The 16241-nt window shown below is 42.3% G+C and overlaps 1 protein-coding gene across 2 annotated transcripts in view; it reads right to left on the bottom strand.

Annotated features, from left to right (window-relative positions):
- The window catches only part of WDR70 (WD repeat domain 70), a 293941-nt gene that overhangs the window by 20322 nt on the left and 257378 nt on the right, over positions 1–16241 (bottom strand). For both annotated transcript variants that reach the window (XM_059173825.1, XM_059173827.1), the window contains 4 exons: positions 7018–7118; positions 5294–5373; positions 3199–3315; positions 37–199 (listed from right to left, as the gene is read on the bottom strand). In XM_059173825.1, coding sequence (XP_059029808.1) covers positions 37–199; positions 3199–3315; positions 5294–5373; positions 7018–7118 — 461 coding nt within the window. The remainder of the gene's footprint in view (positions 1–36; positions 200–3198; positions 3316–5293; positions 5374–7017; positions 7119–16241) is intronic.

Below are 16241 nucleotides of genomic sequence, written 5' to 3'. Positions count from 1 at the left end.
TATATTTTTTTCTGTTTTCAAAGGCTGTTTCCTTACTTAGAATATGCTGGAGAAACCCAATACGGGTTGTCTTCAGCTGCTTTAGCATGCCGCAGAATGGCTTCCCGGGGATTGCTGTCATCAGTTTTGTCCAAAGCAATGTTCTTCACAATGTATGACGACAGAGTGCCCCCGTGAGTTCCAACCCGGCCGCCACGACCTGTTTCCAAGGAAAAAATACAGATCAGAACTGGAATGAGCCTGACAGTACAGACGCATACTACCTTGTATGCCCTGTACTTACTGAAAAGGTTGAGAATTCCTCAATGCTGGCTTCAAAGGTGGCAGGTGACATGAGAAACAGAGTGAGGCCAGAGCTTCAGGTTTACCCAATTTTTGTCATTCCCTACGCGATCAAGGTTTGGAGCGCTCTGGGGCTTCTTCAGATCCCAGCCTGAAGCACACAAATCTCAAGGGGACTTTGGTATCATCTCTTCGGGTTTCATTTATGGATCATCACAACCAAAGTAGGAAATCACAAAACTTTAACTTTCCCAGAACATTTTTAAATTTTTTTTTAAGATTTTTATTTATTTATTTGACAGAGAGAAATCACAAGTAGGCAGAGCAGCAGGCAGAGAGAGAGAGGAGGAAGCAGGCTCCCCGCTGAGCAGAGGGTTTGATGTGGGGCTGGATCCCAGAACCCTGAGACCATGACCTGAGCTGAAGGTAGAGGCTTTAACCCACTGAGCCACCCAAGCACCCCTCCCATAACATTTTTACATAGAGATTTTTTTAAAGTATGTCTTAGCTGTTTCATCTACATAGTGATACCAATGCAAGGAAGAATTATAAATACTTGGCCATGTGTACGCCTTGAAAAGATTCCTTAGGTGTGAACATCTGAAATTCAATTAATAAAAATAACCAATACTGGGGCACCTGGGTGGCTCAGTCAGTCAAGCGGCTGACTCTTGATTTCTGCTCAGTTCAGGATCTCAGGATTCTGGCGTGGAGCACTGAGGCGGGCTCCCCGCTCAGCAGGGAGTCTGCTGCAGGACTCTCTCCCTCTGCCCCTCCCCACCACTTGCATGCACACATACACGCTCTCTCTTTTTCTCTCTCTAATAAATAAACAAATCTTTAAAAAAAATTAACCCGTTTTCATTAGGTGCCTATTATAGCTTTAAACAAATATATCTTAGGGCTTGCCATCTCCCAAGTACCTTGTAGGAGAAAAAACAAGTTGAATTCCCCGATTCACGTTATTTTATGGTACTGGAACTGCTCTCATAGACAAAAGCTCTGTAAGGGCAGGGATTTGCACCCTGCTGGATCTCCAACAGCTAGTCTGGTGCCTGGTATTCAAAAAAATGTATGACTTTCATTTTGAAGACCTTATTAATTTATCTGTCAGAGAAAGACAGAGCATAAGCAGGGGGAGCAGGAGGTAGAAGGAGAGGAAGAAGCCGACTTCCCACTGAGCAGAGAGCACGACATGGGGCTCCATCCCAGGACTTTGGAATCATGACCTAAGCTGAAGGCACATGCTTAACCCAGTGAGCCACCCAGGTATCCATAAAATCTATGACATTTTAGGAAGATTTGAAAAAAAAAACAAAACTACACATGAAGAGCCATATTGTGCTGTATGATTAATTCTATAAATCAAGATAAGAGGAGACTAAAAAAGGCAGGAAATAATTAGTTGTGACATAATTTGTATGGCCAGTAAATGTTACAGTACTTACAGAACTATTATAGTACTGAGGTGGTTGGGGAGCTCTTTAGGAAGAGACGGATCCAATCTGAGAAAGCTCTGAAGGCAGTGGTCATTTTCAGAACGAGCAGAATGGTTTCAGAACAAAAGTAAAGAAAGAGGACAATTCAATGGGCATTTGCGGGCAGGAGTGACCTGACGGTAGTATCAGAAGATCGGAGGTGGGACACCTGGGTGGCTCAGTTGGTTAAGCAGCTGCCTTCGACTCAGGTCATGATCCCAGCATCCTGGGATCGAGTCCCACATCGGGCTCCTTGCTCCGCCTGCTTCTCCCTCTGACTCTGCCTTCCACTCTGTCTGCCTGTGCTTGCTCTCGCTCTCTCTCTGACAAATAAATAAATAAAATCTTAAAAAAAAAAAAAAAGAAGATCGGAGGAGGAGGGAAGGGAGGCGGGATGTTCTAGAGTGCATTAGCGTCAGAATGCAGGGAATGGCTCTCTGGAAATGCAAACGCGGGGTGGGGAGCTTATAAGATTTGGGGGCAGTAGCAGTGTGAAAGCCCGAGGAGCTGGGAATAAAGGCTATGTAGAAAGTGGATGGAGGCAAGGTGGGAAGGAAAGAGAGTGACTTGAGATACGGTGTCTAGTTAGAAAGGCTTTTCAATAATCCAGGTAAGAATATTATTTAGGAACTTTGATTTAGAATGGTGGCAGAGAAAAAAAAGTTAAGAGAGATATGTGAAATGTTTTCAAGGCTCAAGGCGGAAAGGGCAGCCAGAAACAGATGGAGGCCCAGAACTGAGGCTCAGGATGAATGAACAAGTCAAAAGCTATAGGCTTAGGAGCCTAGGAAGACAGAAACCGCACAAGTGGTAACAAGTAAAATGAGATTCCAGTAAGTGTATGTGTTCTATGATAGCAATGCTGCTTTGCTTGCTTCTGGTACCTACTTTCTTTCTTTCCTTTTTTTTGGGGGGGCGGGGTTGGGAGGGGGTACCTACTTTCTTCACATTTCTAAAGACTTCTATCCAACCTCTAGGGGAATGGGCAGCTCCATTTTAACATAAAACTAAATGATGGCCACTTCTCCCTTATGTGAAACCTAATCCAGCCCGGATTCTGGTCAAAGTGCTCAAATGTTGTGTACGAAGCCAACACTGACAGCAGTAGTTTCAACATTGGGTTCCGGGAACCCTAGAGTTCCACTAAGATCACCTAAAAGGGCTTAAGTCAGAGACTGAGCAGAAAGGGGCCTAACCTTCTCTCTGTTAGCACTGCAGCTCCATTTTTATAAGTTTTATGCACCAGGATTCTGCATCCTTTAAGCAAAAAGTTCTGATGCTAAAGAGAAAATGTTTGAAAACCACCATGTAGTAAAATCTCTCTAGAGACGAAGCAGCAATCGGGAGCAAAGCATCTTCCCACTTCTCTCTCAGCAAACCCTGCCCCTCCCGCCCCCCACCCCCTCTGTAGGTCACCAGCTGGATCAATCACGGTCACCTGGGCCTGCCACAGGAGGTTCGGGTTTATGCGACTTCAGGGGATCCAGTCTGTCCTTCTCCAGCTGTTTCCTTGTACTCCGTTGGCGGGGTTCACGGAACATAGGCAGGGCATGAGCTACGAGAAGTCACATTTGAAAATTTTTATTATAATAATAACCCTTCCATCCAAAAACATAGCTGAAGCATGACTAACTTGAAGATGAAATGGAAGTCATAATGACAGCCTTCCTCTAATAATAAAAGACAGTCTTACTGTAACCAATTAGCTAATTTTGTTTGAGACCAGACTCATTGTTCACCTCTCCTGGCAACTAATGGCACTCAGGAAATACTGTCAAACACTGTCACGGAAACACTGGTGAGGCTCCCCATCGCCCAAACCATGGGTAGCAGTTAAACTTAATTTCTGTGGTTTTGAAATGAAAACACTTAATGGGACTGCTGCTTATTTTTTTTCTTACAGGACCCAAATGTGAATGAGGCCAGCAGCTCGCCTGTCAGCCCTGAAGTCTCCTCAGACTCCTCAAAAAACCTCTGGAATCACTTCACACGTTTCTGAAATGTGACCACCTCTCAGGAGGAGTTGACAACACTGAGTAACCGGAAGGGAGGAGCACTTCTCCCACTGAAACTGGGGTAAAGGTTGCCCTGAATGCGGGGGGGTGTCTGGATCTCCGGGCATGATGACTTGATGAAGACTTTTCCCTACTTCTATATGGTGGACGAAATAAAAGGGTAAGACCCAGAGTAGTATTTGTCCAATTGCTACTGGTTGTTTACTCAATGTCAGAATTAAATCTTATAAAAGAGTCTATGAATGTAAAAGGAAAATAGTGATATTCTGCTGGAGAGCAAGAAGGTGACTGGGGGTAAAATTAAATTATGATCTTTTTCTTAACCAAAAACTGTTTCAGAATATTTTCTTTGGATCCTTACATGAGGAGTACAACCTCCTTTAAAAAGAGAAAACCTTTATCCAGGGGAGTAGAGCAGAGAAGGAAAAGGATTAAGAGGGGCTCAAAGGGAATTTATAATATGAATGATAGAAATGTCTCCAATACTTCAAAAACTCTTCTAGTATCCCCCTCTCCCTAGCACCTGCTGGGGCCAGGACCATCTCACTCACCAGTAAAACTCTCCTGCCTTGAGTTAGGGGAGCTGAGAAACACAGCCACCCTGTCACTCTGTTGGGCAACACGACACAACAGTATTTTTAGGAGGGGGAAAAATAGCTTTTCACTTCAAACGACTGGAGGAATTTAAGTAGGCCGCATGTAATTACATGAGCTAGACTGGTTGTGACACCGACTTTAACACTTCTACTCTTGCAAAAAGTGTCACGGGATCTCCTTACTGATCATAAGCTCCAAGGGACTTGGTCTTACAGGAGACCCACTACCAGGGAGAAAAACCCAGCAGTACAGCGCCCCCTGGGCTTGAGACGGAGACCCTGGTGAGGTCCACAGGGCATCTGCTCATCCCAACTGCTACTTCTTCCAAGATGTCCCTCCAGCCTCTAGCTGTGACAGGTCTGAGGCTCTGGCCCTGGGCAACACACATCTGCCAGGTTGACAAATGTGAGAGAAGCTGCTTATTCTGGTAAGATTTCTGGGTAGTTCCTTTTGTATCTAAATGTCTCCAGATCTATTGTCACAGAGTCTCAGAGGGAGCTGAAGGAGACCTTTCACCCAGTCTCCCCCCCTCTCCTGATAAGGTTCAGTTGTTCAACATCACACTGCATGCCACTGGTAGAACTGGACAAATCCAGGTCTCCTGATTCCAAGACCAGCACTCATTCTTGTTTATTCTTAGAACAGATTGTTATTCTTTAAAAGGCTGCTTTGGAGTAATGCATTAGGCTCAAATAGGCTTTTCCCTTTTGGGCTGAAAGTTACATGAAATTACGCTGTCTCTGTGATGAGTCACAGAAGCTACAGCGGTTAGCTGTTACATGACTCGCAGCCCTGTCCACATAGTATTTTGTAATATACACCCAGACTCCGAAGACTTTTTCTGTCTCTAAAGCCATGAGAGCAACACCACACTACAGCAGAAGGGAGAAAGATGATGGAGAGACCACGCTAACAACTTACGGGTGATGATGTAGTCCTGGGTTAGAGTCTCGGCTTGTTTCGCCTTCCGCTGGGTTTTAACCACACACAATTTTGCTCCTCTGGGGCGGGTAAAGCACATTATTTTCTTTACTTGGTCTTATAAACAGAAAGTCATGTCAAAAGCACTAGATACTTTCAGGAATACACTCTGTGCACACCATCTCACCAAGTCCTTGACTTTCTAAGGGATGGTCAACAGAAGGGGCCTTGGTGATAAGGGCTTAAATTTATGGGAAAGCAAGTCTGTCAGTCAGGGGTTAGTACTGAGTGAAAGGGTTGGAGAGGTAACCGGGCAACAGAACACTAGTTTAAGAAATCTATAGAAAGAACTTAAAATTTAAGATCTTAGAGAGATATAAATAAAATTTAAAAACCTTTTTACCGGGACGGTCACAGGGTTCAAATTTTAGTTTCTGTCTCAGATGAAAGCAACCTGGGTGGTCTACACCCCAAGTGGCATTTGTCCACATCTCAAATGTAAGAGTACAAGTGTCTGGAACTGAGTCGGCTTGGCAGTGTTGCCACGGGGCAACTGCCCAAGAATGTGCGGGATTAACCAAAAGTCCGATTAGAACATTTCACTTCTCCTTAGCAATATGAGTGATCCCTCTCAGGAGGAGCAAATACAAATAAAAAAGTTTCTTCAAGATTCCAAACATAGTAGTTTCCAAATAGGGGCTAGCAAATGGGGCTCACTGTTTTCTCAAGTCAAACAGACACTCTCATTCTAATTGCGTTAGCATTTTTAATTTCTTTACTTATTAAAAAACAAACAAAATCCTATTTGTTCTTAAATACAATGAAAACTTTATTTGAGAGGGCAAGGGTTCCAAAGCTAGTCCACAAAGTTCCAAGGGAAGACAGGACTGTCTGTTTCTATTCAGATCCAAATTATAACAATGAACATTCATTAATAGAGGAGGAGTTTCCTTTCCTCAAAAAGGATGTGAGACCTCACAACAGGTTTATGGGGGGACCCCAGTGAATTTAGCACGTGCAGTTTAATACTAGCTAACCAAGGCTTACTCCAGAAAAAGAGCTAATCAAGTAGTGTACCTTAAGAGAGAAACAAAACCATCGTCATTTGGGGTGGTGACAAGTGTTCATCTTTGTGCCCAAAGAAAATGAAAATAATCTGAGGAACAGAGGGAGCCTCCAGTGAAGTTTTCAGACTTCTGAAACACACAGGGATGTTTAAGTCTAGCCTTTGAGGCGGGCATAGGGTTGAAAAGGAAATAATTTGTGCTGTCCCTTTCCGCTGGTGGAGAACAACCCCCAAAATCCAAACCACTACCTGATAAAAGCCCAGACAGACAGGGAACAAAACAGACTAGCTGTTCCCACTTCCTTTAAGTGGTTAGTTCTCTGCTTTGTTAATCCCTTACATGTATCACTGCTAATGCCATGTCCAGGGAAGTATGCAAAGTGGGCAAGACTTTTCCCCCTTTGCACTCAGCATTTCAGCTAAAGAACTGCAAATCCCCAGGAAACTTTCACTTTGAATTCTGTCTGGATCAAGGGCAATACCCAAATCCTCTTTAAAGTACAATACCAGGAGTCTGAGGCTTTACTGCAGTGCCAGCTGCATTTTCTAAAAGGGTGGATCCCCATCAAAGGGGGAAATAAATAAAAGCAGGGCGGGAAAGGAAGCCCTCCCCCCAGGTGCTGTCATCCATCTAAAACAGGCCATGCTTATGAAATACCTCTGGCTCTTGTTGGGGTCGTAATAGACTTTAGCCAATCCATTTCCAGTTCCTACCATGATCTGGTTCAGCTTTGGATGCCATAGGCAGCGGACAACACTCTGAAAAGGAAAGGCATGGGAATCAACTAAAGAAGCCAAATAAAGATGGGAAAAATCCTATTTTGGTGGCTAGTTTGCTAAAAGTGGGCATCATCCTGATGGCTACCTGTAATTTTTAGGACATTCTCCCTCTAAACGAGAAGGCTGTGTCCCTGAGTTAGGTTCTATTCCATCACTTGTTATAAGTGTGATACCTTTTAAAAATGAAAAAGATGGGGCACCTGGGTAGCTCAGTGGGTTAAAGCTTCTGCCTTTGGCTCGGGTCATGATCTCAGGGTCCTGGGATCGAGCCCCACATTGGGCTCTCTGCTCAGCAGGGAGCCTGCTTCCCCCCTCTCTGCCTGCCTTTCTGCCTACTTATGATCTCTGTCTGTCAAATAAATAAATAAAATCTTTTTAAAAAATGAAAAAGATGTTCCTTCCTGACACCCCTCCTCTCTTTTCCTGACAACCTAGCAACCGTAGAGGTAGGCTTCCCCAGCTCCTTGGCCATGTGAGCCTGGCATCTTGGAACGCTAAGCCCACATAACTCAGTTCCGCTTACCACTGAAGCAGATTTAGATCTCAGTGTTTCATGCTTTTATACACACAATACGTCCCTCTGGACAGCAGATTGAAGCCAGGTGCTTATTGTTTTTAGTTCACCAAGATCCAAATCTCATAAAGCTTTTTCAGGAACAACATATATTTGCAGGCATTGAATAATACCTCCCTATCTATGAGATAAACCAGCAGGATGATAGCAGAAGTAAAACAGATATAGCATACAAAGACTTGACATTAACCTGAATGAAAAACTATTTAAGAGAAGGTTAGCTGGAAGTTATGATCCTTTGAATTCATTACTGGTAAGGAAAACAAGTGGTGCTCTGGGGTCAAAAAGAATGAGTTCTCAGTGAGAATGACAACCTGTTTTTAATTTGTGTCTGCAGTAAGTGGGCCGGAAGTGGGAGGTTTAGCAGGGACAAAATGGTGGGGCGGGGGGGGGGGGTAGATAAAGCTCAAATTGGTACGCAGAGACACCTTGGGCCAGGTTCTGCAGGTCTCACTCTGATAGAACAAGCAATGCGGGGAGCCTGGGTGGCTCAGTGGGTTAAGCCTCTGCCTTCGGCTCAGGTCATGATCTCAGGGTTCCGGGATCGAGCCCCACATCGGGCTCTCTGCTCAGCAATGAGCCTGCTTCCCCCTCTCTCTGCCTGCCTCTCTGACTACTTGTGATCTCTCTCTCTCTCTCTGTCAAATAAATAAATAAAATCTTTAAAAAAAAAAAAAAAAAGAACAAGCAAAGCATGAAAACACCAATTCAAGATTTATTAAGGACCATCATGTGCCATGCAATGTACAAGGACTAAAGAAAAAAGGGTACGATTAGATACTGCTATTTTGGGTTCTGAGAGCAAAATGAAAATCACGAAAATTCTGGGCTTCCAAATCTATCTCAGGCTGAATTTCTCTGGTTTCTTCTCCCTAATCATCCCATTCTTGTTAAGACAGAGTATCTGTGCATCTCCTCAATCGCTTTTGATAGAAATTCTGGCTCCCACCTGACTGGCGAGAAGTATGCATATCATTATATGGCCCCAGATCCTTCTCTGAGATTCCTGAGGAACTCAAGAGGAAACCTAAGAGTCTGCAGATCTTCTCATTCTTGTCTGACAATGCTCTACAAGAGCAGCTCTGCAGCATGGAAGACAGCCGAGATGCTCTACAGAGAAAATAAAACCAGAGTGGCTGTGTTTTCCCAGTTTGCGGGGAGGGGTAAAATTGGGTTAAAAGGGCAAGTTTTTATAATTTTAGGTGTTCTTTCCACAGTTTTTTCTTAAATCTATGGTGCCCGCTACCCAGTGTCCACGAGCAAGCACTAAAACATGATAAAACATAACATAGTAGAGTGGTTATTAATAAAAATCCTTGGGACGCCTGGGTGGTTCAGTGGATTGAGCAGCTGCCTTCAGCTAAGGTCATGATTCCAGCATCCTGGGATCGAGTCCCACATAGGGCTCCTTGCTCAGCAGGGAGCCTGCTTCTCCCTCTGCCTCTGCCTGCCGTTCTGTCTGCCTGTGCTCGCTCCCCGCCCCTCTGATAAATAAATAAAATCTTTAAAAAAATTTTTAAAAATTAAAAAATAAAATAAAATAAAAATCCTTGAGAACAGTGTATCATATACAGCTTGGCTTTTGGGCGTGGGTTGTCATTTCCTTCATATGCTTGTGAAACCTACTTTGTAATGCACAAGCAGAGAAGACACATTTTATCTTATAAGACTGTGCTTGGCTGGTAAGATGGAATTAAGTGTATCAACAATTCAAGGTTTACAAAGCACAGCCTGATTTACAGGTGCTCTGCCATTGAGATTCATTTGAGAATCATGCCTTGGCCACTGGAAATTTCCAAATGGTCATGGCGAGGTATAAGGAAACATGAGAAGAGTCACAAACTTAACCTTATAAAACCCAATCTAGAATAAGTTCATCCAGGCCGATACTCATCTCCTTCAAATCAATGCTTACATGTCATGATGCCAAGAGTGCCGCATTTAAAATTGTACCCCACAACTTCCCTTACTGTTTTTTTTTCACTTTAACCAAAGAAAGTATCACCTTTTAACATAATATATAATTTTATCTTTAATTATGCTTATTATCTGCTCCCCTGATGTGAACATAATTTTCACATAGGCAGAGATCTTGGCGTGTTTTAGGTGGCAATGTATCCCAAATGCCTATATTAGTGTGTGGTGTTCAATAAATGTTTGCTGATGGAATGAATCAAGGGTCAGAGTTCACCCAAGTCTAACTGGACTGCTTTGCTATGCGGAGTTAGAGACAAGTGAAAGTTCAAGTTAAAATCATTACAATCTATGGAGAATAATTTTATTTCTCTAGATCATTATCATACTCAAGTATCCTACAGATAAAGTAGAGCTCATTCCTTCCTAATGTGGTCCTAAAAAGAGGGATATGCATGAACCAGAGAGTGAGAGACAATAGTAAGAGGGGCTTTCAAGGGCTTCAGAAATTCCAGCCAACTACAAAGAGCCCCAGGACAATCTCCAGGACAAAGTATTAAAGATATTTCACTTCCTTGGTTCTCTAGAGGTCTGGCTAAGCAGTCTAAGATTACTGGTTCTCAAATATGTTTTCAAGTGAGCAGGGTGCAGAATTGGAAAGGATCCACAATGTAGGCCTGGTAAATTCCAAGACACCCAGCCAAACAGGCAGTTTCCAGGGGCAGCAGGTTACTGTTACTCTCTCCCTCTACTCTGAGGGTGTAAATGTTAGAGAGAGGCAATTGCCCAGGCCAACAGACCAAGACTGGATTGCTTTCTAGGTAGTCCAAGCTCAGGCCACCACACCTCTATTCCTGTTCACGTCCTTCCCCCTCTGGAGTTCTTAGACACACACGTGGCTGGTCAGCATAAAGCTCACTTACCCTCCTTTTCACATGGAAGCAGGGAGAATGCAGATAAGACCCCTTGAACTAAACAGTCATTCCAGAGCTCCATCCACTGTGGCAATGAGTCACCAAGGCAGCCAATGAGGGCTCCGTGAGCCGTCTAACTTAGGCAAAGGATACTTAAGGCTCAATTACCCTAAGACTGGTTATTAATCAAATACTACAGGGATTCCGAAACATGGAATGAAGAAACAGAATTCAAAGTCAAAGGTGGGTGGGCCTTTTTTGTTTATTAATATTTACTGTGTGTGTTTAGCTAACCTTTGTAAACTTTGCAGCTAATGCAGCTCCACACTTTGTCCTGTCAAGGAAATGCATCTTATAGCAGAGAGTTGGACATGTGCCAAACCAAACAATCCCCCAGACAGCAGCGCGGGGCAGCCAGCAGAGCCGCCACGCTGCTAACTCGTCGAACATACATACCGGGCTTTACTTAACAACAATGGGACACGTGCCTGCTAGAAACCCAAGGAACTATCAGAAGACATACGAGCTATAACTACTTAGGTAGAGGGCCTCCCCTCCGTCAACCACCCACCAGAGCCTCCCTTCCCCGCTCTGGTCTTCGGGAGGTGCTTCTGTGGCCGAGGGGCTGACACAGTCGGACCCACCCACAGGCTTCGGAGGGTCCCCAGCACATCTGAGTGGCGGGACCAGAGAGGAAAATGACACAAGAGCTACCCGGATCCTAGAGAAAGCCTTCGCACTGTACCCCGAGATTCAAACGGCAGGAGCCCACTGTCGTGGGAAGGACTAGATTCTGAGATTAGTCGCATGTTTTAATAAACTGATTTGCTGCACTGACTTGGTAAGACATTTTATTCTTACGCTAATCTACTTCAAAACAATGTGGATCCACTAATGGCTTCCCCTAGCTAATTAGGCTGACCTCTGTTTTAGCACAAAATTAGGTGTAGCCTTGTAAACCAAAGCCTACCTTCATCTTTTCGTTATAATTTGGCAGTGCAGAGTAACCACAATCTGCCCCAAAGGTACTTAGCTCTAGCAGCAGCCACAAAGAGACGGGAATGGGGCTGGAGATCATAAGCAAGATGACAAGAAGGAATTACAAGACTTTAATGTACTTAACACCAAGATCTTTCTTCTCTGCAGAGACCAAAGAAAAAGCAGGGGTGTGGGCTGGGGAAGAAGAGAGCGCTGTGTACAAACAGCAGTGTCACTATTCCGAAACAGGAATTTGGGGATTACCCCTTAGCAAAAGTAAAAAGGCCATGAAAACTTCCAAATAATTTATTTCTGTGGTTTTTACGGTTTACTTTGAGTGAAATCATGGAAGCAAATAAAGAGAGGAGAAGGAAGCGAATGAGAGAAATGAATTTATATTTTAGGGCATGGTGGGAAGCGAACTACTAAGTATCTGGAATTTTATATTATCAAAAGTAACTGAATCCTTGCAACAATACTACAAAATTAGTAATGCTATCCTCATTTCATAAGAACAAGAAACTGAGGCGTAAAGGAGGGTGGGGAACTTTCCCAAGGCCCTGCAGCTTGTACAGAAAGGAGCTGGGATCAGTGGGGAGGTTTTCCCAATTCCAGTGCTCCTTCCCTGATATTACTTAATTATGCAAAGTCCTATTTTAGAAGATGGGGAGGAAGGGGTGTGGGAGATCTGAAATCATTTCCAAACCCACCTAAGCCAGAAGTAGAAATCTTAGCAAGTTTATATTAAAAGGCAGATGGTTTAACTAAAATCATAAAGGAAAGGCTCACCACTAACCAGGTCATAAATGTTACTATAAAGAAATCAATGCCTGTATAGTATCTTAGGCGTCTGTAATGCAAATACCCAAACACCACCGTTATTCTACTCTACATGCTAAAAGAAGCCTAACATCCTTCATAATTTTATATCTTAAACATGATTATGATGAAACACCATTTCCTGATCCTTCCCAGCTGCTGAGCCACACTGTAAACCAAACTCCATCTGGTTTTTTTATGTTTGGTTTTTGTCACATAGTACAAGAATGGATAAGCTAGCTAGTGATTCCTTGGGAGAACCAGCACTTTTCAGAATTTTCAAATAAGGAGCCTTACACCTGTTTGTGAAGGAGACAGTCACAGTTTTGCAGATCTATATGGAGGCAACCTCATGGTCATGGACATCCTCAGGAATATCCACTGCGTTTGAATGGCTGTGTATGTGCTGATTCCCAAGGCTAAGGTCACAGATCAAGATATGAGGTCCAAAATAAATAAAAACAAGGCAGATGAAAATGGAAAAATGCAGGAGCAAAAACTCTCTTCAAATTTTCACAAGCCCAGAAAGAACTGCTTTCTACATTAAAACACTGAGCCAGGAAGGTAGAAGAGTAAGACGAGAATTCTTTATACCTTTGTAGGCTATTTGTCCTGTCCTGCCAAAGCCATGATTTCCCCAAATTTGGGGTATTTGCAGCACGCATGGACCATGAGGCTTGGCTTCATCCCTCTGAAGTTCAGGAGGAAAACCTGGCGAGTAAGTCTCAATCTCCAATAAATAAAACTCCTCAACACCCACCTGATCTCCATGGAGACATCCCTCAAATGGAAAAATTAAAGACAGACATCTTCTCAGTTCCTCTTCCTAAATACACATCTATCCTTTCTTCTTCCTCCACACCTCCTCCAACTCCCAAGGAAGTTCTACCATAGGGCCAGAAATGAAGCAACTGTCACTCTTTGCTTGAGATCTCAGTCTTGCCCCTTTCCTGCCCCAAGTAATTTTCTGATAAACCAGATAGCAGCTTAATGGTGAAAAGAAAAAAAAATGCCGTACCATTTTTATAAATGTAGGGTCTGCTGCAGAAAAACCAAACAAGGAAAAGTGTTGCTCTTTACCTGCCACAAATATCTGATACAGATGTACAGATTATGACTTTTAAAAGCTAGCACCTAATTATCAAATTAATTCCCATCAAAGCCATGGAAAATTCATTTATTAAAATCTTTTCCTTTATAGCCTATGCTCTAAAATTAAGGTAACTGCTAAAGCAGCAAAAATCTGAAACCTGGTAGTTGTCCTTGGCACTAAATGAATCACATCTGTATCTGATAATAAAAATGCCTAAAGAATTTCATCACAAGAAAAAGTTCTCAGAGTAAATGGAAGGTCTCTTGAGTAAGAAAATTAAATACAATTTTCTTCATCTAATTCAAAACACTAAACATTAGTTTGCTCCAATTCACTTATTTGAGAAGAATTTACAAAGGCAAAGAAAGCACAAATAATGACTGAAGAAAATCTGGTAATTATTCTTATTAACGGAAGTCTGGGAGCCGGAAACAAACAGGCAGCTGGAAGCTGGAGTCTACAGGATCAGTGACACTGGCGGTGGATTCTACAAGGCAAATATCCCAGAGGCCCCATGCCACAACGATCCACATAGAAGCAGCACTTACTGGAGGCACAGTCCCAAAATTCTAGCAGAGCTTCCCACTGGTGGGCACACGATGCGCTGCAGGGAATTCCTCAGGCCTGAGATCTCCTCAGGTCTAAGATAGGCATAAGGTACTAGAGCCTTCAGCAAATCAGTTAACAGCAAAGAGTTAACAGCAAATCAGTTAAACAGACCTTATCTGTTTACACATTATCATCATGAGCACCTGGTTGAGAAAAAGCTTGGGAAACACTACCTAAGGCCACATCTCTCTCCCAGGCCTCTTTACTCTTTTTCATTCATCAAGTTAAAGATGGCCAAGGCCATACATGAAAAAGCCACAGCTAACATCATACTCAATGGTGAAAAGCTGAGAGCTTTTCTGCTAAGATCAGGAACAAGACAAAGATGTCCACTCTTGCCACTTTTACTCAACATAGTACTGGAAGTCCTGGCTAAAGCAATCAGACAATACATACATACATGGCAGGCACATTGGTAAAGAAGTAGTAAAACTTTCACTATTTGCACATCACATGATACTGTATATAGAAAATCCTAAAGACTCGCCCAAAAAACTAGTAGAATAAATAAATTCAGTAAGGTCACAGGAAACAAAACCTATATAGAGAAACCCACTGCATTTCTATACATCAATAATAAAGTGGCAGAAAGAGAAATTAAGAAAACAAACCCATTTATAATTGTACCAAAAATAATAAAATGCCTAGGAATAAACTTAATCGAAGAGATGAAAGATCTTTACTCTGAAAAGTATAAAACACTAATGAAAGAAATTGAAGATGACACAAACAAATGGAAAGACATTCCATACTAATGGATTGGAAGAACAAACATTGTTAAAATGCCCATACTACCTAAAGCAATCTCCTGATTCAATGCAAATCCTATCAAAATTCCAACAGTATTCTTCACAGAATTAGAACAAATAATCTTAAAATGAGTATAGAACCACAAAAGACCTCAAATAGTCAAAGCAATCTTGAAAAAGAAGAACAAAATGGGAGGTATCACAATCCCAGATACCAAGATGTACTACCAAGCTGCACTAATCAAAATAGTATGGTACTGGTACAAAAACAGACATAGATCAACAGAACATAATAGAGTGTCCAGGAATAAATCCACAATTATATGGTCAAATAATCTTCAACAAAAGTGTCAAGAATATGCAATGGGAAAAAGTTTCTTCAACAAATGGTGATGGGAAAACTGGACAGTTACATGAAAAAAAAAAAAAAAAAGCAACTGGACCCCTTTCTCACACAATATACAAAATTAAACTCAAAATAGATTAAAGACCTAAATTTAAGATCTGAAACCATAAAAATCCTAGAAGATCTGAAACCATAAAATCATAGGCAGCAATTTCTCTGATATTGGCCATAGCAACATTTTTCAAGACAGGCCTCCCATCTAGGAGGCAAGGGAAACTAAAGCAAAAAGAAACTATTAAGACTATATTAAAGGGGCGCCTGGGTGGCTCAGTGGGTTAAAGCCTCTGCCTTCCGCTCAGGTCATGATCCCAGGATCCTGGGATTGAGTCCCGCTTCGGGCTCTCTGCTCAGCAGGGAGCCTGCTTCCTCCTCTCTTGCCTGACTCTCTGGCTACTTGTGATCTCTGTCTGTCAAATAAATAAATAAAATCTTTAAAAAAAAAAAAAGACTATATTAAAATAAAAAGCTTTTATACAACAAAGGAAACTATCAACAAAACTAAATGACAACCTACTGAATGGGAGAAGATATTTGCCAATGACATATTGGATAAAGTTTTAGTATCCAAAATATATAAAGTACGTATATAACTCAACACCCAAAAAACAAACAATCTGATTAAAGAATGGGCAGAAAACCTGAATAGACATTTTGCAAAAGAAGACATACAGATGGCCAGTAGACATATGAAAAGATGCTTAACATCACTCATCATCAGGGAAATGAAAACCAAAACCACAATGAGGTACCACCTCACACCTCTCAGAATGACTAAAATCAAACAAACAAGAAACAACAAATGTTGGCGAGGAAGCAGAGAAAAACATACCCTTGTACAGTGTTGGTGGGAATACAAACTGGTACAGCCCCTGTGGAAAACAGTAGGGGAAATCCTCAAAAAATTAAAAATATAATTGCTATAGCATCCAGTAATTCTACTACTGAGTATTCACCAAAAGAATACAAAAATACCAATTCAAAAAGATATGTGCCCCCTAGCGTACTGCATCATTATTTACAACAGCCAAATTACAGAAGCAACCCAA

This window comes from Mustela lutreola, chromosome 5 (genome assembly GCF_030435805.1).
Source record: "Mustela lutreola isolate mMusLut2 chromosome 5, mMusLut2.pri, whole genome shotgun sequence".
In the NCBI taxonomy this organism is placed as follows: domain Eukaryota; kingdom Metazoa; phylum Chordata; class Mammalia; order Carnivora; family Mustelidae; genus Mustela; species Mustela lutreola.
Note: the sequence above shows the minus strand (reverse complement) of the source record. Positions and strands in the feature narration are given on the sequence as shown.